The 27,070-nt window shown below is 41.5% G+C and overlaps 1 protein-coding gene across 1 annotated transcript in view; it reads left to right on the top strand.

The window, feature by feature from the left end:
* The window catches only part of col13a1 (collagen, type XIII, alpha 1), a 173,916-nt gene that overhangs the window by 113,101 nt on the left and 33,745 nt on the right, over window positions 1-27,070 (top strand). The window contains exons 12-19 of the mRNA XM_041267412.1: window positions 2,091-2,159; window positions 3,995-4,093; window positions 5,141-5,182; window positions 7,045-7,080; window positions 7,449-7,493; window positions 8,444-8,470; window positions 8,693-8,737; window positions 24,268-24,321. Of these exons, the coding sequence (XP_041123346.1) occupies window positions 2,091-2,159; window positions 3,995-4,093; window positions 5,141-5,182; window positions 7,045-7,080; window positions 7,449-7,493; window positions 8,444-8,470; window positions 8,693-8,737; window positions 24,268-24,321 (417 nt within the window). The remainder of the gene's footprint in view (window positions 1-2,090; window positions 2,160-3,994; window positions 4,094-5,140; window positions 5,183-7,044; window positions 7,081-7,448; window positions 7,494-8,443; window positions 8,471-8,692; window positions 8,738-24,267; window positions 24,322-27,070) is intronic.

The raw sequence follows: 27,070 nt of genomic DNA, 5'->3' as shown, positions 1-27,070 counted from the left end.
CATACTTTAGATCTGGTCATTTCTTGTAATTTAGCTGTTAAGAACCTTAGATCTTACTATTACTGTTCATCTTGCCATTCTTTTTTTAGATTAATCTGTCAGTATTTACAAAGACTGTGGACCATACTTTTAAATCTCGGATAATTAATTCTTCAACTGCTGTTAAGCTTTCTGATGTTTTGAGCTCATTACCACTCCCTGATCCTCATGGTTAATACCTACAACACCACCTTGACTGGTATCTTAGGTACTGTAGCGCCAATCAAAACTGCATGCTTCTGTTTAGTTTGGAAGCTTGTCTGACAGAAGCATAATGAAGTGAAGTGATATGCCCCATGCCAGCAGTGCAGCTCAGAGCTCCAGTCTCCTGCCTCCCAGCATGCCCCTTCACCACTAGTCAGATACAGTGCTTTGTTCTGATGCAGCTGGAATGTTGTGTGAGTTGAATTCCTTTTAAAGGCCTGCAGTTGCTTCCCTACAGGCCCTGGCTCCGTCCTGTCCAACACTGCGCAAGGTGACATATAAATAGGGTGCCACAATGTGAGGTAGTGGGTGACACCAGCCTGCATTCAAACATCGTGAACTCTGCTCAAAGGACCATTGCAGTAACTGCATACCTACATTTTAATAGCATTGACACTGATTACTGCAATGTATTGTTACAAATTTCATTTTAAACACAAATGTTTTGATATTTGTTATGTACATGGCCTGGGTCATTACTCTAAGTTTTCTTTAATTGGTAGTATATTACAGCTTGGCATTTTATGTATTTATAGTGACAGAGACAAATACGAACTGTTTGAGTTTCATAACCTTGGTATATTCGTTATTTATAGTGACAGTAGTTAGGTTGTGAGTTGACAGTGACAGTAAGCAGTGAGGTTGTTTGTTAATGATTGGGAGGCACCTTGGAAGCTTCTTTAAGGTTTGCATGAGATTTCCTCCTCTACACAAATTAAAAGTGTGTGTAGTCTAATGGGCAGGAGCTCCCAGCTCTCCACTCAGCCCTGTTGCACTGTGTGAGCTGGGGCCGTTGTTGGAGCCCCTTGTTCCTGTGTGTGTGAGATAGACAGAAGCCCGTTGAACATGGTTGGGCTTCTGCTGCTGGAGTGCAGTGGGAGTGACTCAGTTCCTGTGTGTTTAACATTCTGTAGGAGTTCCCAGGGGTGACACTAGCCGCACTGCACTCCAATCAGATCCTGGCTGTCAAGGTTTGTGGTAACCTAACTGTCACTCGCATCCAGTCTTGCCATAAAGAGACGAACGTTTAAAGCAGCATTTTGGTTTGTTAGTGTTGCTGCTTCAGACTGTACATGCTAACTTGAGTCAGAATAGAATGTAAGAAATGGGTAATACTACAGAGACAGTACACAGTACTTCTATTGCTCCTTTATGCCTTTGAAAACAAAGCAGTTTTCTGAGATTGTCACTGCTTTAATGACTTTTTATAGTTTGAAAGGCAACTCAATAAGAGGGCATATGCACCAGTTCTGGATGCTACCAGTATTGTGTGTTTTCTTTATGGCAAGTCTAGATCAAGGCTTAGCTTGATACAGCAGCATCTGGAGATGGGAGTTCATTAGACAGTGAGACTTGGAGTGTCTCCCTGTCAGCCCTCACTGTTCTCAGTGGTGACTCTGCTGAACTGCATTGACTCCAAAAATACCATCACTGACTACAGAATCCCTTAACTTTCATACAGATATTGGCCCCAGATTATTATGAAAAACATTACATAAATTAAACTCAAAAAGCATTTGAACAATGATCAGGAGGTTTTAGGATGGGGTTTGGGGTTTTGGGATAGGGTTTGCTCAGTTCTGGTCTTACATTCCAGACATCATAAGAGAGGAGCAACCACAGGGTCTCAAGCAGCCAACATTTTATTTAGTAAATATTTACCATTTTGTATTATTAATGCACTCCCAGAACTAGATCGACATTGCTGCTATCTCTGCCTCTGTCTCGCCCTGTCAGGTACCACTGGTTATTCTCACTGTCTCTCTCTGTTTTTTTCCCTCTGTTTTTTTTCCGGCCCTGTCCTTTTTATATTCCATCTTGCCCTGGCCTCCTTCTGACCTCTTCAGCTATTACCTATCCTGAACACTGTGCGCACGCTGTCTCCACTGACGCCTGTAATCAGAAAGCGGTACCAGGTACAATCTCTGCTTCTCTGCTTCTGGCACTTGACAATGTATCTCCTTCCTGGAAAGCTTGGTGCAGAGTTCATTGTGGTTTAAGCATTATCAGTGGGATCAGGGGTGGGGAGGGGAGGTGGAGCAAATGCTCCTTTACCGCATATAGATGAGTTCAATATTGTCTAAAAGATAATGCTATAATATTACAGGCATGAATTGTTAAAGTGATAGCGACAGTATATTGAGCTTGAATATGGTCCAGCCCTGTAGCCCTAATATGAAGGCTGTTAGGGTAAGTTTATTAAGCAGTATGCGCTGTTGCAAGTATAAATGAATGCAACCATGATAAAAGGCAGTTTACAACATTTTAAAAGGGGAGGTTTTTCCTCCCCCATATTGCAGTGTTTCTATCAGATAGCTGCAAGAAACAAACCCTTAAAGAAAGTACCAGCTGAAAAACAGCAAGAAATGATACTCTGAATGCTGTGGCACAGATGTTCAGATAGCTGGCATCCATCCTCCCTTATGTTATCGCAGGTGTGCATACTGTATGCAGCCAGAATTCAATACCATGTTTGGAGACAATGTGAGACTGAAGCACTATTCAGTAGTGTTTTTTACATATATAACCAGTCTGCTATTATGAGTCATTTTCTACTGCCATGGCAGAGTAATTCATTTCTAAGCTTAAAATGTATTTTACTGTGGTTAGAGTTCTGATGAAGACCATGTGTGAATTATGAATGCTACCGCAGTCAATTCTTTTTAATGCATGGAAAGAACTTCGTAAATATTAAAAAGGATGACGATAATGATAATAATGATGATGATGATGATGATGATGATGATGATGATGATGATGATGATGATGATGATGATGAAGTAATGATTGTTATTTTTACTATTATTATTACTTTTGTTAGTACTATTGTTATTATGCAGCTAGGTGGCTTAGTGGGCTTATGCACCAGCTTTTCGTGCTGCTGGAGGCCTGAGTTTGAAGCTGGCTCCAGTCAGAAGTAAATTGAGGTTGATAGTCTTAGTTAGATCCCTAGGGGATATTAATGTCATTACAAAACGAATGCCACACAACTCGGCACAATTATATCGAGAGGCTCAGGAAAGGGAAAGCTATCAATAACAAATGAAAAAAAACAAAAAAAACAACTACATGCATTTGTCTCCCAACACAGTATTTTCATCAACTCATATAAACTGGTACACTCCTGAAGCACCATTTTCTTTAACACAAATGTTAGCTTGCTTTAACTCTCACCTCCAAAGAGACAGTATGTGAGTGTGTGACGCTGTTTCTGTGAGTGTGTGACGCTGTTTCTGTGTGTGTGCGTGTATGTGAGTGTGTGTATGATGCTGTGTGTGTGACTGTGTGATGCTGTGTATATGTAATGCTGTTTGTGTGTGTGTGATGCTGTGTATGTGTAATTCTGTTTGTGTGTGTGTGTGTGTGTGTGTGAGAGAGAGAGATGCTGTGTGTGTGTCTGACACTGTATGTGTGTGTCAAAGTGGGTGTGTATCATGCTGTTTGTGTGTGTGTGTGAGATGCCATATATGTGTGATGCTGTGTGTGTGTGTGTCTGACACTGTGTGATGCTGTGTGTGTGTCTGACACTATGTGTGACGCTGTGTGTGTGTGACGCTGTTTGTATGATGTTGTTTGTATGATGTTGTTTGTGTGTGTATGATGATGTGTGTGTGACGCTGTGTGTGTGTGTCTGACACTGTGTGTGATGTTATGCTGTGTGTGTGTGTTGTGTATGATGCTGTGGGTGTGTGATGTTGTGTCTGTCATTTTGTCTCACCTGCTATGAATATAACCCTGCGTTTGTGTGCAGGGTGAGCAGGGGCAAGCTGGGATTCAAGGACCCCCCGGACCCCCAGGCCCCCCTGGGCCCCTAGGAGCCACAGGACCATCAGGGCCCAGCGGAACTCCAGTAAGTAACAGGGGGTCCAGTTTAGCTCACCCAAACTTGCAGAATCAGGTTAATGAACTACTAAACCAAGGCTGAGACTGCCACCCCAACACTTTTCACACATGATTTATTAAACAGTGTGGGAGAAAATCAAGTTAGGCAATTGTAATCCTGGTTAGAGGGCTAAACCAGGTTAAAGCTGAGGGGCCATGTTTTCAAATCATTTACTCCGGTCCTTAACTTCTACTCCTGTTCATTTTACAAAACTGGGACCAAACAACTAAGTTATATATTTCAAGTTTTCCCACACACTCAATGTGTTTTGTTTTTGTTACATAAACATGATTTTTCCTCCTTTCAAAAAATTGGAGTTAATTAAAGAATGGAGGAAACACTTTGAAAATGTAGTCCGAGGTGCTATATTATGGAGAACGCCCAGAAACACGATCATGGCATACATGCACTGCTTGGAACTGCATGCGTGGGGATGAATAGAGGAGACATTTAATTCAATGTCAGGGATCGTAATGCAGGCCCTGTAGTACCCACACGATGGAAGGGATGAAACAAAATGGTACTTAAACTTTCCTTAAAGCTTCTAAATTCTAAAAATCTAAATTCCAGTTCAGCATACCTATATACTCACACATCTGAACTGGGATGCAAGGCAACAATTTCTAAATGATTATGTTAGGAAGAAATACACTACCTGTACTTTAATCGCCCCAAGCCTCATTGCTTCCCTTCTAACAAAACCCATTTTCTAACTGGCTGAAAATGAGCTCCACAAACAGACTAGAAGTCTGTCACATGAAGCCTGTAGCCCTGGAAACTGACACACACAAGAACAAGACAGTGACATGCTCTCTGTTTAACTGACACACAAGAACAAGACAGTGAACATGCTCTCTGTTTAACTGACACACAAGAACAAGACAGTGACATGCTCTCTGTTTAACTGACACACACAAGGAGACATGCTTTCTGTTTAACTGACACTCAAGGAGCGTGCTTTCTGATTTAATTGACACATACAAGGACAAGACAGTGACAGACTTTGTGTTTCAGGGTAAGCCTGGTGAAACTGGAAAGCCAGGGAAAGATGGCAAGGTAAGTTTTCTCTTTCATTTTAGTCTATGTACCTAGCTGATAAACACCTACTAATTTGGATATGTAAAGTTCTTGGGCAAAGCAACAATAAAAAAAACATTTTCACAAATGTATTCTTCAGTGGTCGTAAAGATGAGCTACTCGGCTTTATAATTTTTGAAACTTTTTAAAATATCTTTTTCTGGATATATCCATGCTGGAATACATTTTATTATTTAAAGTTTTGTGTGATTATAATACAGAGGTTTGATCTTTATAAATGTTCCGCACAGTAAAAGCACAGCAAGTGTAATAAAGCATGGTAAAGGATAGGTAAGCATTAAGAATAGCAAGGTATGCTAAAGAATATTAATAAATGTGGCATACCAGGATAAAGGATGGTAAATGCATTATTTAACCATAGGAAAGGCAAGGAAAAACTGAAAAAATACAATGTAAAAGTACCATGGTAAACTTTTCTAACACAGCCAATAAGTATCATTGATAATGAGTTCAGACAGGTGACATTTTAATATAACTGCTATTGAACTGGTTAAAAAGAGCCCCTGCTTTCCTTTGCTAGTCCTCTCAGTGTCATTTTAAAATGACTCTTTAACATCATAGATGTTTTATATTACCTAAAAAAAGGTTTGACTGTACTACAGGCAAAGAAAGTAACAGGGCAGACTGAGAATGAAAGGGACATGCCAGGACTGAAGGGAATTTGTTTAGTGTTCGGCATGACTGAACTCTCAAAGACCTCCCAGGTTTATTAAAGGATTTATTCAAATAAATTGTGATTACCTGAAATTGAGCTGTCCTGCTTGAAGTCCAATATTTTCCAGAGGGTTTCATTTTGTTTTGTTTAATAGGATAGGGTAAAAGTCTGATGTTAAGAGGGACACCAGTGGCAACTTGCTGATATCCATTTAGTTTTAGCAGTGCGAAAACAAGCTAGTCCTAGGTGCCCTGATAGACTGCTTGGTTTGAGTACCTGGGGAATGTCCTATACAATACGTGGTGTAAACCTAAAGCAGTCAATTATAAAGGAATTGTGTCTGTTGTTTCAATGGGAATGGAATCCGAGCAGTAAGCTGAGAATTTATAAATTCATAATTTGTTTCACAGGGCATTCTGCAGCCTTCAGATATCTCAATGCATTTGAAATTAATCATTGTTTCATGGCATCTTGAGCCTTTAGATATTCAGATATCTCAATGAATTTGCTTAATGAGCCATTTTTCCTGGAGAATGCTAAGCTGACGCAGGGACCCAAAGCACAGAGGTGCTGTAGGCAATGGCGTGTGTAACATCTGTCCAATAGTTGTAACATGAGTTCAGATCTCAGCAGGGATTGTAAAGCTGGTTTCCGGGTCTCGGCGCACAGAGGCAGCTCAAAATGCAAGTTTGAGATAGTCCATGCCGGCGCAATCAGGAAACGCTACTGTGGAGTGCATTACAGTACAGCGGTACACTGTGAGTTTGGCAAATGAACAGGCATTCCAGAGCAAATATTAGAAAGCTGTATTTCAGGAAAAGGATCCTACTGAAGTTTCTAACTCCAGAAGGAAAACTGGAAATATGTTGTTCTGGTGGTGTTTTTATACAGCCCTTTTGTCGCTGCATCTACAATTGTACCATGTTATGTTTCCTATTTGTGTTTTTTTCAGTTTTGGCAGGGCAACTTCTCGAACTCCACAGAGTTCACACAAACTGTTTAAAATGTCTACAAATGTAATTTTAAAAATATGACTGAAGGGGTGTATAAAAAAAATACAAACCTGAAGAGAAGAGGTTTGATAAATATATGGTACAGTGTTGATGAATACCATTTGTAATCTTTTGTTTTAATGCTGTTATTAACTTTATAACATATTTTTTAGGGTGAACCAGGAATTCCAGGCATCCCTGGGAGAAAGGTAAGGTTGAAATAACCATGAGATTTAAATACTTGAACTAGGGATAAATAGATGCACTGGCAAGGGGTACAATTCTATTGTTTCACGAGAAAGACGTATAGGGTGTGAGTATTAACACCTGTAGTAATAACTGGATATAGCAGCTCACCTACAAGCTGCCAGACAATCTGAACAATCAAGCCCCTGGAAGGGGAGGTCAGTATATCTCATGGAAACTGGATTCTCACAGAAGGCCCAGTTTGAGCCATTCCAGTTTTCACATGACTGTTTCTCTATCCAGTATTGTGACTGCTCCTTCACGAGCTCTCCTATTCTTCTGCTTTCCTGTTCTCTCTCGTCTTTATTGTCTTTTCTTCATTGTCTCTCAGGGAGATGGTGGTGAGCCAGGCCCCCCTGGACCTGCAGGCCCACAGGTAAATTGAATTTCTCTTGTTCAGACTGCAATTCCCCCAGGCTGTTGGATTAGCTAGCCAGCCTAGTAACAAAATATGTGTATGATTAAAGTACAAGAAGCAATCTAAAAAAGGTTTCTTGACATTCCAATGACCAACTATACATTTTACCAGCATCCCAAATTAATAATGAGTAGGGTGTATCACAGCTCCACTTGAGGTGCTGCAAGTTTTCCCTTATAAAAGTTTACCATACCATAGCTATGGTGAAGCATATTTATAAACATGTTAACCATGGTAAACTATAGTAAATGCATAGTATAACCACAGGAACAACATGGGTGGAAATTACAAAATTACAGTGGTAAACTTTTATAAGTGTTTTGCCTTTTGCCACCCTTCTAAACATACCCATATTAACTGCCTCGCATCTTTTCACTACTCTGTTCAGCATGCTCCAGCATTGCATGATTGAATTGAGAGAACTTGATGCTTTCAACCCGTGTGCTAAATCATCCAATCACAGCCCATGGGTATTCAACCCTGTGCTAAGTCATCCAATCACAGCCCACAGGTATTCAACCCTGTGCTAAATCATCCAATCACAACTCACAGGTTTTCAACCCTGTGCTAAATCATTCAATCACAACCCACAGGTTTATAACCCTGTGCTAATTCATCCAATCACAATTGTTTTCACTGAAACTTAGAGAAGGTGCCCATACTTTTGGGCACCAGTGTTTTAATACAGTTTTACGAGCCTAAGTGACCTGTGGAGTAGTTTAATGTCTGTACTATCATCTACAACAAGGCAATCCAACTGTTCAAATTCCATGTAGTGTTGAATGTAGGCACTGAGACTTGTGGCTGAAACGTTTGTCATTGAATTTGTGAAGTTTCTTTCAGCATGACTGTATGTCTGTGCTGTACCCCAGTCCAAGTGTCTCATGTCGTATCTCTTGTGTCTGCAGGGCTCAAAGGGAGACAGAGGTTTCAAGGTAGGAACCCTTGCACAGCTCTTCACTCATGCTACCTCCCTGTCTCTGTGCTGTTTTAACCCAGCAGTTCATTGTTTTCCAAATGGTATCAGAAGTGGCTTGCTTCTTTCAACTTTTCCTTGTTCTATTAATCTCTCAGCTTGCTATGACTAGCTTGTGTCTGACTGTCTGTCTGTCTGTCTGCCTGCTCTCTAAACTGCTTCTGCATGCTTCTCTCTGCAGGGAGTGGAAGGGAAAACAGGCCAGCCGGGAGAGAAAGGAGAAAAGGTAGATTGCAATGCTCACCATTTGGTGTTTTGTCATGTCCAGTTTTTAGCTGCTCAATGTAAACGCTCTTTCTCTGATACTGGTGGTATTTGGAATTCAGGATATGAATTTGCATTGTCAGAACCCTGTAAAGAGTTTTACTAAACAAAGAGAAGGTGCAGTAACAGGTTGTGCTGTTTAGAAAAGAAAGAAAAGTACAGCACTAGATGTAGACATTGTGAAAGAAAACAGTGATTTTGCAGTTCATTATACTATACTACACATGTTTTAAAGTTTGCTTTTCCACTGCCTTGCTGCACTCTGCAGTGCTGTTAGCATGGGGTGCAGTTTGGTTTTTGTATTCTTCCAGTGGTCGAAAGTAGGTAGTAAATGCCCCAAATGAGTAACTTACCTTATTGTTGGGTCTTATTTATATAGGTGCATAAAACCTACAATGTTTATTGAGGGGGTTCATTTAGTTTCAGTGAAGTTGTTAATAGTTTTGCAGCATTACTACTCACAAAAGCACTTCACAGTATTGCACCCAGAGTGCCACAGTTGCATCATGAACCAGTCAGACATAACCTGCATCAGATAGGACCAGTCTAGATAATCTAGCTCCACAGTACATACTCACTTTACTTAAAAAGTTAAATGCAAACTTGGGCCAGTGTCTGCCGTTAATGTAGACTGAGCTGTGCAGTTCTTTTGACTGTGGACACCACTCCCCCTGCTGGTGTCTTGTTAGAATTTCGGGCAGGTGAAACTACAAAGTGTGAAATGCAACAAATCAACTAGATATATCTAATTTTTACCCAGATTATTTATATTAGGAGTATCAGATTTTCCTTGATTTGTTTCTAGCGCACCATATTCTATATGAAACAAAAATACCAGCTCTAGTGTACCTTATCTAACATAGATCAACAGTTTGTACAGTACACCCCACATATCCTTTATGATGTGTATATCCAGTATGTATATAAAATTCAATAAAAAAAAGAAAAGAAATATCTAATTTCAGCTATGGCATTGCCACTGCCTTCTTGAAAGTCAAATATTCTTAATCTCCTATTCTTATATTGGTGAGGCCTCATTATTGGATAATGGACTGTAAAAAGGTAGCACTGTAGTATTGTAAAGCACAGTAAATTATATTAAAAAAAAAAAAAAAATCTGGGTAAAGCACAGTGAACTTCAAAACAACTGTGTGAATTTCCCATGGTAAACTCTAATGTGGGTTTGCAGATTGCACCCTTGAAGAATCTCACTCCCACTCCCTGCTTGAGTTTCACGTCACCCTAAAGAAAGTATCAATAATTTAAAGAGTTTTGAGACACCAAACGGAGGATCAAAGTGCCCCCTGAAGAAGGTGCTCTCTGGTTTCTCGTCTCGGAGGTGTGCCTGGGCCCATGTTTATGTGTGGAAATGATATCACGAGGAATGAAAAAGGACACTGTGATCAAAGAACTCTGCTTCCTTTTCCTGTTTGTGCAATTTATTCTACTTTATCCAAAGCTCTCAGCATGAAATTCTGATAAGCTGGGTTTGTGTCAATAAAATATGAAAGTCGGAAGAGATCGGGTTGAAATGGGAGAGAGCCTTGCCCATCTCTAGTTAAGAACCGACAGCAGAAGCCCTTTCATCTCCTTGTGACCCTGAAACCAGAGACCCCTAACAGGTTCACAGCAATGCGTCTGGCACAGCCTGTCAGCCTCGCTTCTCTCTCACAGACCGGCACACACCTGCTGTAGCACTTATAAAAAGCACAGATCTGGAAATCCACTTGCTCTGCTCCCAAGCTCCCAGCTACTTGAAAAGCTGCCAGTAGTTTTCACCCATCCATCATGAGGTTCCTATTATAAAACTACTTGCTCCAGCTTTATGAAGTCATATGTTTCTAGTGGCACTAGGACTTCTATTGTTTTCCCTTTCTCCTTTTCTGCTGTGTGAAATGGCATATAAACGAGATGGAGCTTCATCCCAGCAGAGCCCTTCACTTCACAGGCCACTGAACCCGTCTTTCTTGAGCTTAACCCTTAAGAGCTGCTATTACAATACGAGTGTGTTAAAGATAGATAGATAGATAGATAGATAGATAGATAGATAGATAGATAGATAGATAGATAGATAGATAGATAGATAGATAGATAGATACTTTTTGAAAAACTTTATTTAACAATTAAATAGAATACACAAAAACCGTACTTATAAAACAAATATTGTCACAAAATCAATTCTGATCCACCCAAGGTGAACAAAACAATAGATAAAATATTTTGGACAGATAAAAAGTCACATTACAGATACTCCTCCAGATCACCATCCTTAACAGCACACAACACATTGTCTACACAACAGACTTCCTCAAACATTGCTATATTATGCATTGCTTTATAGAAATTAAAATCCAATCTAACCCGTGTTAATACAAGCATTCTAAAAATGACAAAAGGATTAATATTTAAAGCGTCATTCAATTTGTTTTTTCTGCTCTTTAAAATTGCTAATTTGGGCTGTCCAATAATAAAATTCACCAACTGGATTGAGTACTTTCTCTTTTTGCAATACTTAAAACCAAAAATAAAAAACACCTCAGAGAACACAAAACCCAATCCAGCAAGCAATTCCTTCAGAGCAGCAAACAAAGATTTTAGTCTGGTGCAAAACACAAAACAGTGGTAAACAGTCTCCCTCTGTGAGCAAAGTGGACAGGAATCCTTCACCTCAGGATATATGATGCTCACAAAGGAGTTAACAGCAATGATGGTATGTAAGATCCTCCACTGCAGATCCTCCACTGTTCCGCCACCCCCAGCCTCTCTCTCCAGTGTGTGTCTGGTATTGCCCTGTGCTGCTGCTGGTAACGGCCCTTTACACACACCCTATACAGCTGTTTCCCCTCTACTGTACACAGAGGGAGATCTCTCAGACCCTCTGCAGTGGGTAAATAACCCTGCTCATCAGAAGCCTGACTGATCGCTGGGGACACTAACAGTGATGGAAAGGGGGAATCCATGTGCGGAACTCTCTGTTCCCTAAACAGCTAGCTTAAGAGCTCCAGCCCCTCATCAGGGAGAGCAGCACACACCTGGGTAAGGAAAAGCTCAGCAGTGCAGACAGACCGCATCCCCAGAGCAGACGTTAACCACTGAGGAGTCACCCAGCTGTAGGTGTTGAAATCTAAAAGGGCTTTAAGCTTTACAACACCTGCCTTCACTAACATATGTATAAAAGTAGCAGTCTGAACAATATCACACTTGAAGAAAGTATTATATATTAACGGCTCTTCTAGGAGCCAATCAAGGCTAATGTTTTCAGTGTCCCTCTGCTCAATACGCACCCACTGCCATGCAATCAGCAGGCTCTTATAATAGTCTGGCAGTCAGTCCATCTCCAGTTTACCCATTTCTAAAAAAAAAAAGACCCCTATCCAGACCCAGCCTCCCCACCTGCTGCAGGAAGGCACAGGCAAACTGCCTCCACGGGAGGTCCTCAGTGCAATACAGCAGCCTCTGCAGGGCCCGTAACCTAAAAGCCTCTGTCCTGCTAGAAAGGTCTATGAGTCCCTGCCCCCCCTCTCAGCCAGAGGCAGGTACAGCACACTCTGTCTGATCCAGTGCACCCCATCCCAGAAAAACTCCAGCATCACAGTCCGAACCTGTTTCACTAATGACTGTGGGGACTCCAAGCAGATGAATCTGTGCCACAAGCTAGAGGCCACCAAGTTATTAATAACAAGTACCCTACCTCTATAGGAGATTTGCAGAAGCAGCCATTTCCACCATTGCAACCTGCCTTTCACCTTCTCCACCATCCCCTCCCAATTCCTCTGCACTGTGCTGTCATCCCCTTGATGGACACCCAGATAAAGGAGCCCACCCCTGCTCCACTGCAATCCAGCAGGTAAAATTGGAGGACGAAAACCCTTCCAGTCACCCCGAAGCACTGCACTACTCTTATCCGAGTTTACTTTAGCAGATGACAGCTTCTCAAACAGTCTTTGACAGGTGCCTACACTGTCAACATCAGTTTGGTTGTTAATAAATACAGCAATGTCATCTGCATAAGCTGTTACCTTCACTGGTTTACCGGGACACTGAGTAATGGACAGTCCAGTCAATACCCTCCTCAGCTCATTTATAAGAGGCTCTATTGCTATAGCATAGAGCATACCAGACATGGAACACCCCTGTCTTATACCTCTCTGAACAGGGAAAGGGGCTTAAGCCACCATTGATTTTCAATAGACCGGAAACATCACCATAGAGCAGCTGAACCTTCTCTAAGAAACCGGTCCCAAACCCAAAAGCTTTTAGTGCCCTCCACAGGTACAGGTGATCTACCCGGTCAAAAGCCTATTCATGATCCAATGACACCACACCTGCATTGAAACCAAAAAGCTTGGAGGCTGCCAGTATATCTCAAATTAGAAAGATATTATCAAAAATGGATCTGTCTGGAACGCAGTATGTTTGCTCTCCTTGCACCATCCACCCTATCGCAGTCCGAGGTGATTTGCGAGGGCTCTGGAAAGGATTTTATAATCAGCACAGAGCAACGACACAGGTCTCCAGTTTTTAATATTACACAAATCTCCCTTTTTAGGGAGGAGAGTGATAACCACTCTTCTGCAACTCTGAGGCAGAACTTTATCCTGCACACTCTCCCTGAAAACATCCAACAAGTCCTCTCCCAGCAGAGACCAGAACTTTTTATAAAACTCCACTGGGAGGCCATCAAGTCCAGTTGACTTTCTGTTGTTCAGCCCCTGCAGGGCATCAGAGAGTTCAGACGGTGTCAGAGGACTTTCCAACCCCTTGGCTTCCTTCTCAGACTGCTGAGGGAGGTCCTGCAAGAAACGTTGTGATTCCCCCGTTTCCTCCACCGCCTCTGCTGTAAATAGGTCCTTATAAAAACCCACAGCCAGCTTCCGGATCTCTGCGTGCTCCCTGAGCTCCTGCCCAGCCGCTGTCCTCAGGCAATGAATCACTTTGCTCTGCACTCTTTTTCTCCAGCCCAAAGAAATAGTGAGTGGGTGCATCCATCTCCACTAAGCTCTGGAACCACGATCTCACCAGAGCCCCCTGCACCTTTATGTCCAGCAGATCCGCTAACCCCCTACATTTTAGGCCCTCAATCAGCCTTTCGTTTGGGCTGGACTCCAGAGCTCTCTGGAGCTGTAGGATGTCCTCCTCCAGCTCTCTCATGGTTTCATTTAAGCTCTTTGTGACATTTCTAGTATACTGCTGACAAAAAGATTGAGTCTGCACCTTTTCTACATCCCACCATTGCCGCAATGAGGGGCTGATAAAACAAGATTTAAAAATGTTTAAATGATGTTTAACAGTATAAAACCGGTCCAATCTAGCCATGGAAACATCAGTGCCATGTGTTTTGACCCATGTATATTGCCTATCCTTTGCATTAATGTTTCTCCACACATCAACTAGTTCCATATAGTTTTCAATCCTAACCAGTTACCTGGCAGACTGGGGATGTGGCTCAATCTGATTCCGATCTAATCTGCTATCAGCTGTGCAATTAAAATCCCCACCTAAAACTAACACCTCACCTTTTCCCAATCAACCTGATTTCCCCCATCTATGTAAGTCTCCTGCAAAAATGTAACATGCAGATTTTTCTGCGAGATAAATTCAAACAGTGTGGCTCTTTTAAAAACATTTCTACAGCCATTAATATTAAGGCACCTGATATTAAAGCTAGCCATTGCAGAGTTTGAAAAGGAAACACATTGATATTCAGAAAAGAAAAACAAGCAGACAGTAAAGAGAAAGAGTATTAGGAGTGTACTGGCCATCAGGTCTGATTGTGTTTAACATTGCTACGGAGTTTGCTCGATATGTGTTTCAGGAGCACTAGCTCCTGAGTACTAAATGTTTCCTGAGCAGAAACGATTTGTTTTAAACCTCATACTGAGCTCAGAAACAAATCAATATCGGGAAAAAAATCCTCAATATCAATTCCCCTTCGCCTTTTCGTCTGCTCCAGGAAATCTTTAATGCTTTGAACACTGTACCCTCCTCGGGGTTTATACGCGCGTAGCGATTGCGATGCTTGAGAGGAATCAATGAGACTGCCTTCATCCTCACTGTCTACAGCGGGATTGTCTGTCACTGTGCTAACAGCCTGCACGCTGCACATTTCTGCAGAGCTCTCAGGCTCCATATTAACACTGCTGCCATCAGACGAAATGCTGCGTTTTTTTGTGACAGCACTGCCCTTTGTTTTACTCACCCTTTTTTTCCCCAGCAATATAAAAACCTCACTATCCTCTACAAACTTTACCCCCTCTACCTTTATCTGAACATCACCCCGCACACTAGCAACAGTCTCTGTGTCAATTTGCTCACTCTCTCCCTCCGTTCCGTGACTTTCTGTGCTCTCATTGTCTTTTGCTGTATCTTGTGCTTTGATTTGGCTTTCCGCCCCCAACACAGCCTCACTGCCTGCCTCCTGGGGCTCAGCTGGCCCCCCGTCACTAGCCTGCTCGCTGGCACTGATCCTCCGGCGAGCCCAGCACCGGCCGGTCCTGGCTTCTGCTTATCGGCGGTCTCGTCTCCCTTACTCCCATCCTGATCCCCACTGTCTTTCTTGGGACAGTTTTTCACCAGGTGACCTTCAGTCCCACATCTGAAACACTTCATCGAGTCAGAGGTTGCATAAATAACATAATCACTACCATCCACCTTAAACTTAAGCGTGATGTTAAGATCTTCATCGATGTTTTTAAGAATCATAAACAACTGCCTTCTGAATGACATAACATGTTTCAAATGTGGTGACTTGCAGCCTAAAGGGATTCTCTTCAGCCCGGACATGAGATGCCCATATCTAGCCAGCTTCCTCTCTATCACTTCATTTTTCAGGAATGGGGGAACATTAGAAAGGGTGATTTTCCCAGCAGGGACAGCTAAAGGAATTACTGGGAGAAAAGTATTATTGACAACAATCCCCTTTTCTACAACCATAGACACTAGCTCCACTGTACCTAAAAAAACCACAATCGAGCCGCTCATGCGAAAAGCCGATTTTACATTGTCACAACCGACTACCTCCCCAATAGCGAGCATACATTCCTCCAAAGGGATAAAACCCTTGGCGGAAACTTTAACTCCATGTCGGCGGGTTAACCTTTCAAAAGAAAAGTTTGGCGACGGCCTTCCTCCTATGCCGGCCATCCTGCCTGCTGTCGCTGACAGAGCATCAGCTCAGCACATAAAACTGTTCACCAGTACACTTTAAACAAGAAATGCAAAACAATATAAAAACAAACAAGAGGAAAAGACCGACAAACCTGCCAGCAGCGCTCATGCACACACCACCACTCCACACCGCTCTCACTCCGCCAGGCAAAAAAAATCGAGATAGATGGATAGACAGATAGATATATAGATAGATAGATAGAAAGATAGATAGATAGATAGATAAATAGTCTGGTGAAGTGCTGAAGAATCATTATGTCAGTTTGAGAATGAGAAAAACTTTGTTCCCTGCAGTGTAGTGCGTGACCTCTAGGTCTCATGAGTTCCTGCATGTATGCATGCCTTTGGAAAGTCCATAGTTGCTTGTTTCATTAATGAATTAAGGTTAATGGTCAATTGCAGAACTGTTGTTAAAGTTAATGACACCTCGATAAAAAGGGTTTAGCCGATAGCTTTGTGTTGGATGTATAGAGGAGTAAGGAAGTGGAAGTGGAAGCATGTGTGCATTGAGGAAGCTGAACTAAAAGAAAAAAACCAAAAAATGAAGAGTGAGTAACAGACCTGTTTGTAGTAATTCTATACTTGTCAATAGTTAAAGAAGTCACAGTATACAGCTCTGGAAAAAATTAAGAGACCACTGCAAAATTATCAGTATCTCTGTTTTTACTATTTATAGGTATGTGTTTGGGTAAAATGAACATTTTTGTTTTATTCTATAAACTACTGACAACATTTCTCCCAAATTCCAAATAAAAATATTGTCATTTAGAGCATTTATTTGCAGAAAATGACAACTGGTCAAAATAACAAAAAAGATGCAGTGTTGTCAGACCTCGAATAATGCAAAGAAAATAAGTTCATATTCATTTTTAAACAACACAATACTAATGTTTTAACTTAGGAAGAGTTCAGAAATCAATATTTGGTGGAATAACCCTGATTTTCAATCACAGCTTTCATGCGTCTTGGCATGCTCTCCACCAGTCTTTCATATTAATGTTGGGTGACTTTATGCCACTCCTGGCGCAAAAATTCAAGCAGCTCGGCTTTGTTTGATGGCTTGTGACTGTCCGTCTTCCTCTTGATCAAATTCCAGAGGTTTTCAATGGGGTTCAGGTCTGGAGATTGGGCTGGCCATGACAGGGCTTGATCTGGTGGTCCTCCATCCACACCTTGATTGACCTGGCTGTGTGGCATGGAGCATTGTCCTGCTGGAAAAACCAATCCACAGAGTTGGGGAACATTGTCAGAGCAGAAGGAATCAAGTTTTCTTCCAGGACAACCTTGTACTTGGCTTGATTCATGTGTCCTTCACAAAGACAAATCTGCCCGATTCCAGCCTTGCTGAAGCACCCCCAGATCATCACCGATCCTCCACTACATTTCACAGTGGGTGCAAGACACTGTGGCTTGTAGGCCTCTCCAGGTCTCCGTCTACCATTAGATGACCAGGTGTTGGGCAAAGCTGAAAATTGGACTCATCAGAGAAGATGACCTTACTCCAATCCTCTACGGTCCAATCCTTATGGTCTTTTGCAAACCTCAGCCTGGCTCTTCTTTGCTTCTCATTGATGAAGGGCTTTTTTCTAGCTTTGCACGACTTCAGCCTTGCCCCTAGGAGCCTGTTTCGAACCGTCCTCGCCGTGCACTTCACCCCAGCTGCCGTTTGCCATTCTTTTTGTAGGTCACTTGATGTCATCCTATGGTTTCTGAGTGACATTTGAATGAGTTGGCGGTCATCCCGGTCAGTGGAGAGTCGTTTTCGCCCCCTGCCGGTCTGTAGCTTTGCTGTCCCCAATGTGTGCTGCTTGACCTTGTTCTTATGAACCGCAGTCTTTGAAATTTTAAGGATAGAAGCAACCTGATGCTCACTGTATCCCTCTGTCAGTAAAGCCAGAATTGAACCCTTCTTTAACTCACTCAAAACTTTCCTTTTCAACTCTTTGGGCTTGGAATTCAACAGACACTGGAATGGAATGGCTGCCATAAATGTAGAGATCCTGATTTAAGAAAAATTTCCAGTGGTCTCTTAATTTTTTCCAGAGCTGTATGTGTATTTTCTGAGGGGAATGTGTGAACTGTTTTGATTTGTATTGTTTAGTTGGGTAAACAGCTTGTCCATCTTAAAGTCAGACAGTGGCTGTCCAAAGTGTTGTTTATTTGGGTAAACAGCTTATCCTTCCTGACGTCAGACACGGGCCACCTGAAGTATTGTTTAGTTAATGTTCCAGCTGAGAGATAGTTTTATTTTGTTTGTTTTGTTTTATCAGCGGTTTTTTCCCCACCGCAGTGCAAGAAAAATAATACTACCACCGGTTTAAAAACTAGATAGATAGATAGGTAGACAGACAGACAGACAGACAGACAGACAGACAGACAGACAGACAGACAGATAGATGCTGATTTCATTCACTCAATTTTCCCTGTTGAAGAGTCTGTTGTCTTTGCCCTGTTCTAGGGAGAGCGGGGAATGCCGGGAATACCAGGGAAACCAGGGTTGAAGGTACTCCACAAGGGTGATCCCCTGCCCCTCCCAATACCCTCTCCAATCCCCAACCCCAGCAAACAAATCCCTCTACCATCCCCCAACCCCAACCACCAACCCCCCTACCATCTCCAAACCGCAACCACCAACCTTCCCAAGTGCTAACCACCAAACCCCTACCATCCCCAAACCCCTACCACCAACTTTCCCAGCCCCAACCACTAACCTTCCCAACCCAACCACCAATCCCCCTACCATCGCCCCAACCACCAACCTTCCCAACCCCAATCATCAACAACCAACCCCCCTACCATCCCCCAACCACCAACCCAAATCACCAACTCCAACCACCAACCCCCAACCCAAATCATCAACCCCTCTACCACCCCCCCAACCCCAACCAACAACCACCTACCATTCCCAGCAACCAATCCCCCAAACTCAACCACCAACTCCAACCACCAACCCCCCAACCCAAATCACAAACCCCCCCAACACCACGCAGACCCTCCTACTCTTTAGTTATAAGATTATATATATATCCCTATCTATCTCCTCTACCTTTCTGTCTCATTGAGAGGGGAACCTAAGACAGCTTCAGGTGGAATCCAGGCTTGTTTCACCAGCTTCCTCACACTCACTGTTCCACAGGCCACAAAACAGGCTTCACAATGAGACAATGCATCCACACCAGCTCTATTTTTGGTTGATTGACAATATGGCTCCATGTTCACAGGACAGTCTGGGACAGTTCAGGGTTTCTTTGCTTGCATTGCTTTGTAATCTGGTACCGCTATTCCTGTATCTATTAAGAGTCAACTAAAAGGTACCAGAATGCATTGGCATGTGAGTTAAAAAAAACTCTGAACTGTCCCAAACGGTCCCAGTGAACATATAAACACCCTAATTCTTTGTTGTACAATCTGATAGTTTGGAAAATATATGTAACTGCAAAATACTTCACAAACCCCACAAGGAATGAATTGTCTCATTATTGCTTCAGTACTGTATATCCATGCTGGTGTGAGAGGACATTCTCAGACCTTGCAGTTTTTAATTCCATATTCTGGTCTCACTGTCTCTCTTTTCATTATTTTACTCTCTCTTTTTTCTTTTCTTTCTACTTTTATCTGTCCAGGGAGAGTCGGGTTTGCAGGGCCCTCCAGGACAAAAGGTATGGTAATTCCCACTGCTCCCGCCCCCCTGACCTGCACTGTACCTGTGTGACAGGGTTAGACAGGATACTCTCCTGACCTGCACTGTACCTGTGTGGCAGGGTTAGACAGGATACTCCCCTGACCTGCACTGTACCTGTGTGACAGGGTTAGACAGGATACTCCCCTGACCTGCACTGTACCTGTGTGACAGGGTTAGACAGGATACTCTCTTGACCTGCACTGTACCTGTGTGACAGGGTTAGACAGGATACTCTCCTGACCTGCACTGTACCTGTGTGGCAGGGTTAGACAGGATAGTTGTCATCGTCCCCTGACCTCAAATGTGGAACAGGGTTAGACAGGATTGTATTGTCTGCTGCAGGAGGCTCCAGCCCCATATTAGAGCTAGCACTCAAGTGCACTTTTCCCAGCTGAGCCCAGAACACTGGTCCAGGCATATGGCGAATTTCTGGAATATACGTTAAAACCTATAGACATACAGAAGCATGTTTTTTCAGCTGTTCGATGCACAGAGTCAGTGGGAAATATTTGAATTATTCTTTCATTCTTGTATATTTATATTACTGTTGTAGTGATTTCTGACTTTTCAGAATTAATAAACTGCAAGATCCGTTCGGTAGCGATGGAATTTATTAAAGCGAGACGTGTTCCAGCCAAGGCATTTTCTTTCCCAATTTTTTTAATTGGGCACATCCAAAGACACAACAGTCATTTCATGGAGTGGCTCTGTCCGTGACTCAACAACAACAACATTGACTGGAGAATGAGGAGTTAAAGCTCCAGTTTAAAAAAGAAGATGCTGCATTCATTAGAAGCTGCATATACAATGCTAACAATAAGAAAAAAGCATGATGCAACAGATGCAAAAAACATTGTTATACAGTGGCTTGCGAAAGTATTGACCCCCCCTTGGCATTTTCCCTTTTTTGTTGCTTTACAACTTGGAATTAAAATTGATTTTTTGTGGGGTTTGTATCATTTGATTTACACAACATGCCTACCACTTTGAAGATGCAAAATATTTTTTATTGTGAAACAAACAAGAAATAAGACAAAAAAACAGAAAACTTGAGCGTGCATAAGTATTCACCCCCCCCCCCCCCCCCCCCCCCCCCAAAGTCAATACTTTGTAGAGCCACCTTTTGCAGCAATTACAGCTGCAAGTCTCTTGGGGTATGTATCTATAATCTTGGCACATCTAGCCACTGGGACTTTCGTCCATTCTTCAAGGCAAAACTGCTCCAGCTCCTTCAAGTTGGATGGGTTCCGCTGGTGTACAGCAATCTTTAAGTCATACCACAGATTCTCAATTGGATTGAGGTCTGGGCTTTGACTAGGCCATTCCAAGACATTTAAATGTTTCCCCTTAAACCACTCGAGTGTTGCTTTAGCAGTATGCTTAGGGTCATTGTCCTGCTGGAAGGTAAACCTCCGTCCCAGTCTCAAATCTCTGGAAGACTGAAAAAGGTTTCCCTCAAGAATTTCCCTGTATTTAGCGCCATCCGTCATTCCTTCAATTCTGACCAGTTTCCCAGTCCCTGCTGAAGAAAAACATCCCCACAGCATGATGCTGCCACCACCATGCCTCACTGTGGGGATGGTGTTCTCGGGGTGTTGAGAGGTGTTGGGTTTGTGCCAGACATAGCGATTTCCTTGATGGCCAAAAAGCACAATTTTAGTTTCATCTGACCAGAGTACCTTCTTCCATGTGTTTGGGGAGTCTCCCACATGCCTTTTGGCAGATACCAAACATGTTTGCTTATTTTTTTCTTTAAGCAATGTCTTTTTTCTGGCCACTCTTCCATAAAGCCCAGCTCTGTGGAGTGTACGTCTTAAAGTGGTCCTATGGACAGATACTCCAATCTCCGCTGTGGAGCTTTGCAGCTCCTTCAGGGTTATCTTTGGTCTCTTTGTTGCCTCTCTGAGTAATGCCCTCCTTGCCTGGTCCGTGAGTTTTGGTGGGCGGCCCTCTCTTGCCAGGTTTGTTGTGGTGCCATATTCTTTCCATTTTTTAATAATGGCTTTAATGGTGCTCCGTGGGATGTTCAAAGTTTCGGATATTTTTTTATAACCCAACCCTGATCTGTACTTCTCCACAACTTTGTCCCTGACCTGTTTGGAGAGCTCCTTGGTCTTCATGGTGCCGCTTGCTTGGTGGTGCCCCTTGCTTAGTGGTGTTGCAGACTCTGGGGCCTTTCAGAACAGGTGTATATATACTGAGATCATGTGACAGATTGTATGACACTTAGATTGCACACAGGTGGACTTTATTTAACTAATTATGTTACTTCTGAAGGTAATTGGTTGCACCAGATCATATTTAGAGGCTTAATAGCAAAGGGGGTGAATACATATGCACGCACCACTTTTCCATTATTTATTTTTTAGAATTTTTTTAAACAAGTTATTTTTTTCATTTCACTTCACCAATTTGGACTATTTTGTGTATGTCCATTACATGAAATCCAAATAAAAGTCCATTGTAAGGCAACAAAATAGGAAAAATGCCAAGGGGGGTCAATACTTTCGCAAGCCACTGTATCATTGTCGCTGTATTTGTGCTGCCATTTCCTCTCAGCACACAATCATATTGTACTACCATTATAGTGCCACTCGATAGCTTCATTCAGTATGGGGGACATGCTCCTTCAGACATAGAGTTAAGGGGTGCCTCAGAGACGACAATCGCTTTTGTAAACTTCCACTGCGCGCATGCGGTCTCGTGCATAATGGAGAGTTGCTGCAGGCCAGCCAGTTTCTTTAGGAGATATGGTAGGAGGAGCGTGGATATTGGCATCCAGCTTTACACTAGTGCCCCAGAGACGTGAGGTGATAGACACGTCAGGAACAGTGAGAGATTTCCTCAAAGTCAAGACCACCCTCACCCACGCTGTTATTCTATAAACATGGGGTCACATATGAGATGAGTTTGTGTTCTCAGGAACCATGAGTAGACAAGAGCAGACACAGTATTGTAAACTTGGTTGCTTTTCTGGAAGGAGAATCTGCCCATAACCATCATCAGCAAGCGCATACAAGCTCTGTACTATTCATTCTTGTCGCTTCTTTTTTGTTTTGGCCTCCATCCTCCTCAGCCACCATCTCGCCTAGTCCCGGGGGGAGGTGAATCATAGCCACATCCTCTCTGCGGCACTGGTATGCATGTATCTGTTCATGTATTTCCAGCCGGCCTCGTGCAGGTAGCCGTTGGGCACCCGCGGATGAGACCACCGGCCAAATATATATTTCACTCAGGCCCTGAGCACCCTTCACAGTCATAAATCATCTGCAATTGCAATCATTATCATCATCATTCATTCATTGCCATTCACTTAAGTGGATTCTCCATGCTGAATATAGTATTTTGATAGACCTATTTTTGACCCTGTCTACCAGATCACTCTGTAACATTGTATTTCTTCTTTAAGAGGTAGTTTATTATCACCTGATAGAATGGGATCAGGTGTTAGCAGCAGCAATAGTAATTGGGTTCTTTGTTTCTTCCTTCTTGTGCATAAAGGGAGACCCTGGAAAACCAGGAGAGGCTGGCATCCCCGGTATTCCTGGGAAGAGAGGTTATAGGGTAGGAGACCTGACCTGATGTGGGCATGGCTTTACCATCCGTCACCGGCACTGACACACACACACACACACACACACGCACACACACACTCCACCATTGGTAATGGATACGTGCTTCACCTGTCTCCGGCACACACACTCACTCCAACTTTACTGTATGAAGTTATTTTTTCCAAATCATCGATATTTTTTTGTAATGGAAAAAAGCAACTAATAAAGTTACCAAATCAAAAATAAATAACTAATTTACAGGCTTGTACAGAGTTGTTTGTTTTAGAATTGTAGAATGACAATTTGAAATAAATAGCTTTGAGACTCTGGCCCACAGTTTTTGTGCCCCACCACAGCTAGCCTTTCGTCCTTACCAGCCACCCTCAGCTAACAACTGACAGCACAGCCATCAACTGGAATAGTTCACATTGAAAAGCATGCGGACTGCTCTGTTTTTCCTACACACTCATAATAGATGCCTAGCTGAAGGCTGGACCACTGGCATAATATCGGGACATTCTGCTGAAATTGCCACCCCTGACATTTTCAGACAAACCCTATAATTCATGTAGCAGCATTTAAACAATACCAGAACAAGCAACTGGACCTGAGGATTTTTGACACTTTGCATGAAATTTGCATTAGTAATGTTACACAGTTATTGGGGCTTTTAGTTGTATGTGGTACGTTTTAAAAAGCTGCTGTAAGGATTACAACTGTATAAGCAAAAGCAGCATTGTTTGAAATCATTTTTGCAGATATTTGGTCGACTGCACTTACTCTTTGTTTATTGTTGCTTACTTGCATGCGTTTAGTGCAATCCAGGTATGTAGTGGCTTTGAAGAAGTCAGCATTGGCTTTATACGGTTTCACATCCATTCCATGTCATTGCATTTCAATATTTATTGTGTACTGCATTGGTTTTCATTTACAAGGTGTTTGTTCAACAATCCGGAGCACAGAAAACTGTCTTTGAAAAATTCTTTCAACAATCTGGAGCATGTAGGACGCAGGGGATGCTGGAGTATCACCTGGGGTTGGGAATTCCCTCGAAGCTCATCAGATAACAGATGTTTCTAATTTTCTCAGGGGGAGAAAGGGAGTCCTGGAGAGTCTGGATTGCCTGGCTTCCCTGGAACAAAGGTCAATACCACCTTCCATATCTGGATGGTTCTAATGAGAGGACAATCACAGAACCGCCATACAGAAGCGATGTACAAAACTCTGATAGATGGCTGGCTGTTTATGAAAAGGGTTTCAACATTTCAACATTTCAGCATTGCAACATTTCAACATTGCAACATTGCAACATTTTAACATTATAATATTTTGATATTTCAACATTGCAATATGTCAACGTATCAACATTGCAAACTTCAACATTTCAGCACTGCAACATTTCAACATTTCAGCATTGCAACATTTCAACATTTCAACGTTGTAACATTGAAACACTGCAACATTTCAACATTTCAAAATTTCAGCATTGTAACATTTCAATATTTCAACATTGCAACATTTGAGTATTGCAACATTTCAACATTTCAACAGTGCAACATTGTAACATTTCAACACTGCAACATTTCAACATGTCAGCATTGCAACATTTCAGCAGTTCAGCATTTTAACATTGCAACACTAACATTTCAACATTTCAGCAGTGCAACATGTCAGCATTACAACACTATAACATTTCAAAATTTCAGCATTGCAACATATCAACACTGCATCATTTAAATATTTCAACACTGCAACATTGCAACATTTCAACATTGCATAATTTCAACACTGCAACATTTCAGCATTTCAACATTTCAACATTGTAAAATTTCAACACTGCATCATCGCATCATTTCAACATTTTAACATTTCAGCATGGGAACATTTCACACTGCAACATTTCAACACTTCAGCACTGCAACATTGTAACATTACAACACTGCAATATTTCAACATTGCAACATTTCAGCATTGCAACATTGCAACATTTCAGCATTTCAACATTGCAACATTTCAGCATTACATTGCATGTTTCAACATTTCAGCAGTGCAACATTTCAACACTACAAAATTTCAACATTTCAGCATTGTAACATTTCAACACTGCAACATTTCAACATTGCAACCTTTCAACATTACAACATTGCAAAATTTCAACATTTCAGCATTTCAACATTGCAACATTACAACATTACAACATTGCAAAATTTCAACATTTCAGCATTTCAACATTGCAACATTGCAACATTACAACATTACAACATTGCAACATTGCAACATTGCAAAATTTCAACATTTCAGCATTTCAACATTGCAACATTACAACATTGCAACATTGCAACATTGCAAAATTTCAACATTTCAGCATTTCAACATTGCAACATTACAACATCACAACATTGCAACATTTCAGCATTACAACATTTCAACATTGCAAAATTTAAACACTGCAACATTTCAACATTGCAGCATTACAGCATTTCAACATTTCAACATTGTAAAATTTCAACACTGCATCATCGCATCATTTAAACATTTTAACATTTCAGCATGGGAACATTTCACACTGCAACATTTCAACACTTCAGAACTGCAACATTTCAACACTTCAGCACTGCAACATTTCAGCATTACATTGCATGTTTCAACATTTCAGCAGTGCAACATTTCAACACTACAAAATTTCAACATTTCAGCATTGTAACATTTCAACACTGCAACATTTCAACATTGCAACCTTTCAACATTACAACATTGCAAAATTTCAACATTTCAGCATTTCAACATTGCAACATTACAACATTGCAACATTACAACATTACAACATTTCAGCATTACAACATTTCAACATTGCAAAATTTCAACATTTCAGCACTGCAACATCTCAACATTGTAACATTTCAACTTTGCAAAATTGAAACATTTCAGCGTTGCAATGTTTCAACATTGTAAGCTTTCAACATTGCAAAATTGTAACATTTCAGCATTTCAAAATTTAAACACTGCATCATTTCAACATTGCAACACTGCAACATTGCTACATTGCAACATTTCAACATTGCTACATTGCAACATTTTAAAATTTCAGCATTGCAACATTTCAACATTGCAACATTTCAATAGTGCAGCATTGCAACATTTCAACCTTTAAACATTGCAACATTTCATCGTTGCAAAATGTCAACATTTCAGCACTGCAACATTTCAACATTGCAAAATTGTAACATTTCAACATTGCAAAATTGTAACATTTCAAGATTGCAAAATTGTAACATTGTAACATTTAAACACTGCAAAATTGCAACATTGCAACTGCAACATTTCAGCATTGCAACATTTCAGTATTGCAACATTTCAGCATTGCTATATGTCAGTATTGCATCTTTTCAGCACTGCAACATTTCAACATTTCAACACTGCAACATTTCAACATTGCAACATTTCAGCACTGCAACATTTCAACACTGCAACATGTCATTGAGGGTTTATAAGAAGTCTAGTTTAGTGTTTGTTTCAGAATTGCACTTGGATTTATTTTTTTGAATTTTTTTTGAAAAAACAAATACACATTTAGAGTAAATAACATTGAGAATGTGGCCTATTGTGTATTAAGTTCCAGGATTATTTTAAATCAGGATTGTTTTCTTTCCTCTCCCTAATGTATCTGTGTTAGTTTTCTTTAAAAACTAATGAAGTCTGGTTGATTCAGAACACACGAACTCATAAAGACAGACACATCATTTCTGGCATGTGCTTTTCTTCACATCAGTGCTTGTACCCACACACCCACACATTACAGTAACAGACAGGTTTCTGCAGGATTGAAATTGTGGATAAGGGTCACAGTAACCTTTGTCAAGCAGAACAAGCTGACAGCCGTATTAGAGTTGTA

This window comes from Polyodon spathula, chromosome 13 (genome assembly GCF_017654505.1).
Source record: "Polyodon spathula isolate WHYD16114869_AA chromosome 13, ASM1765450v1, whole genome shotgun sequence".
Taxonomy (NCBI): domain Eukaryota; kingdom Metazoa; phylum Chordata; class Actinopteri; order Acipenseriformes; family Polyodontidae; genus Polyodon; species Polyodon spathula.
Note: the sequence above shows the minus strand (reverse complement) of the source record. Positions and strands in the feature narration are given on the sequence as shown.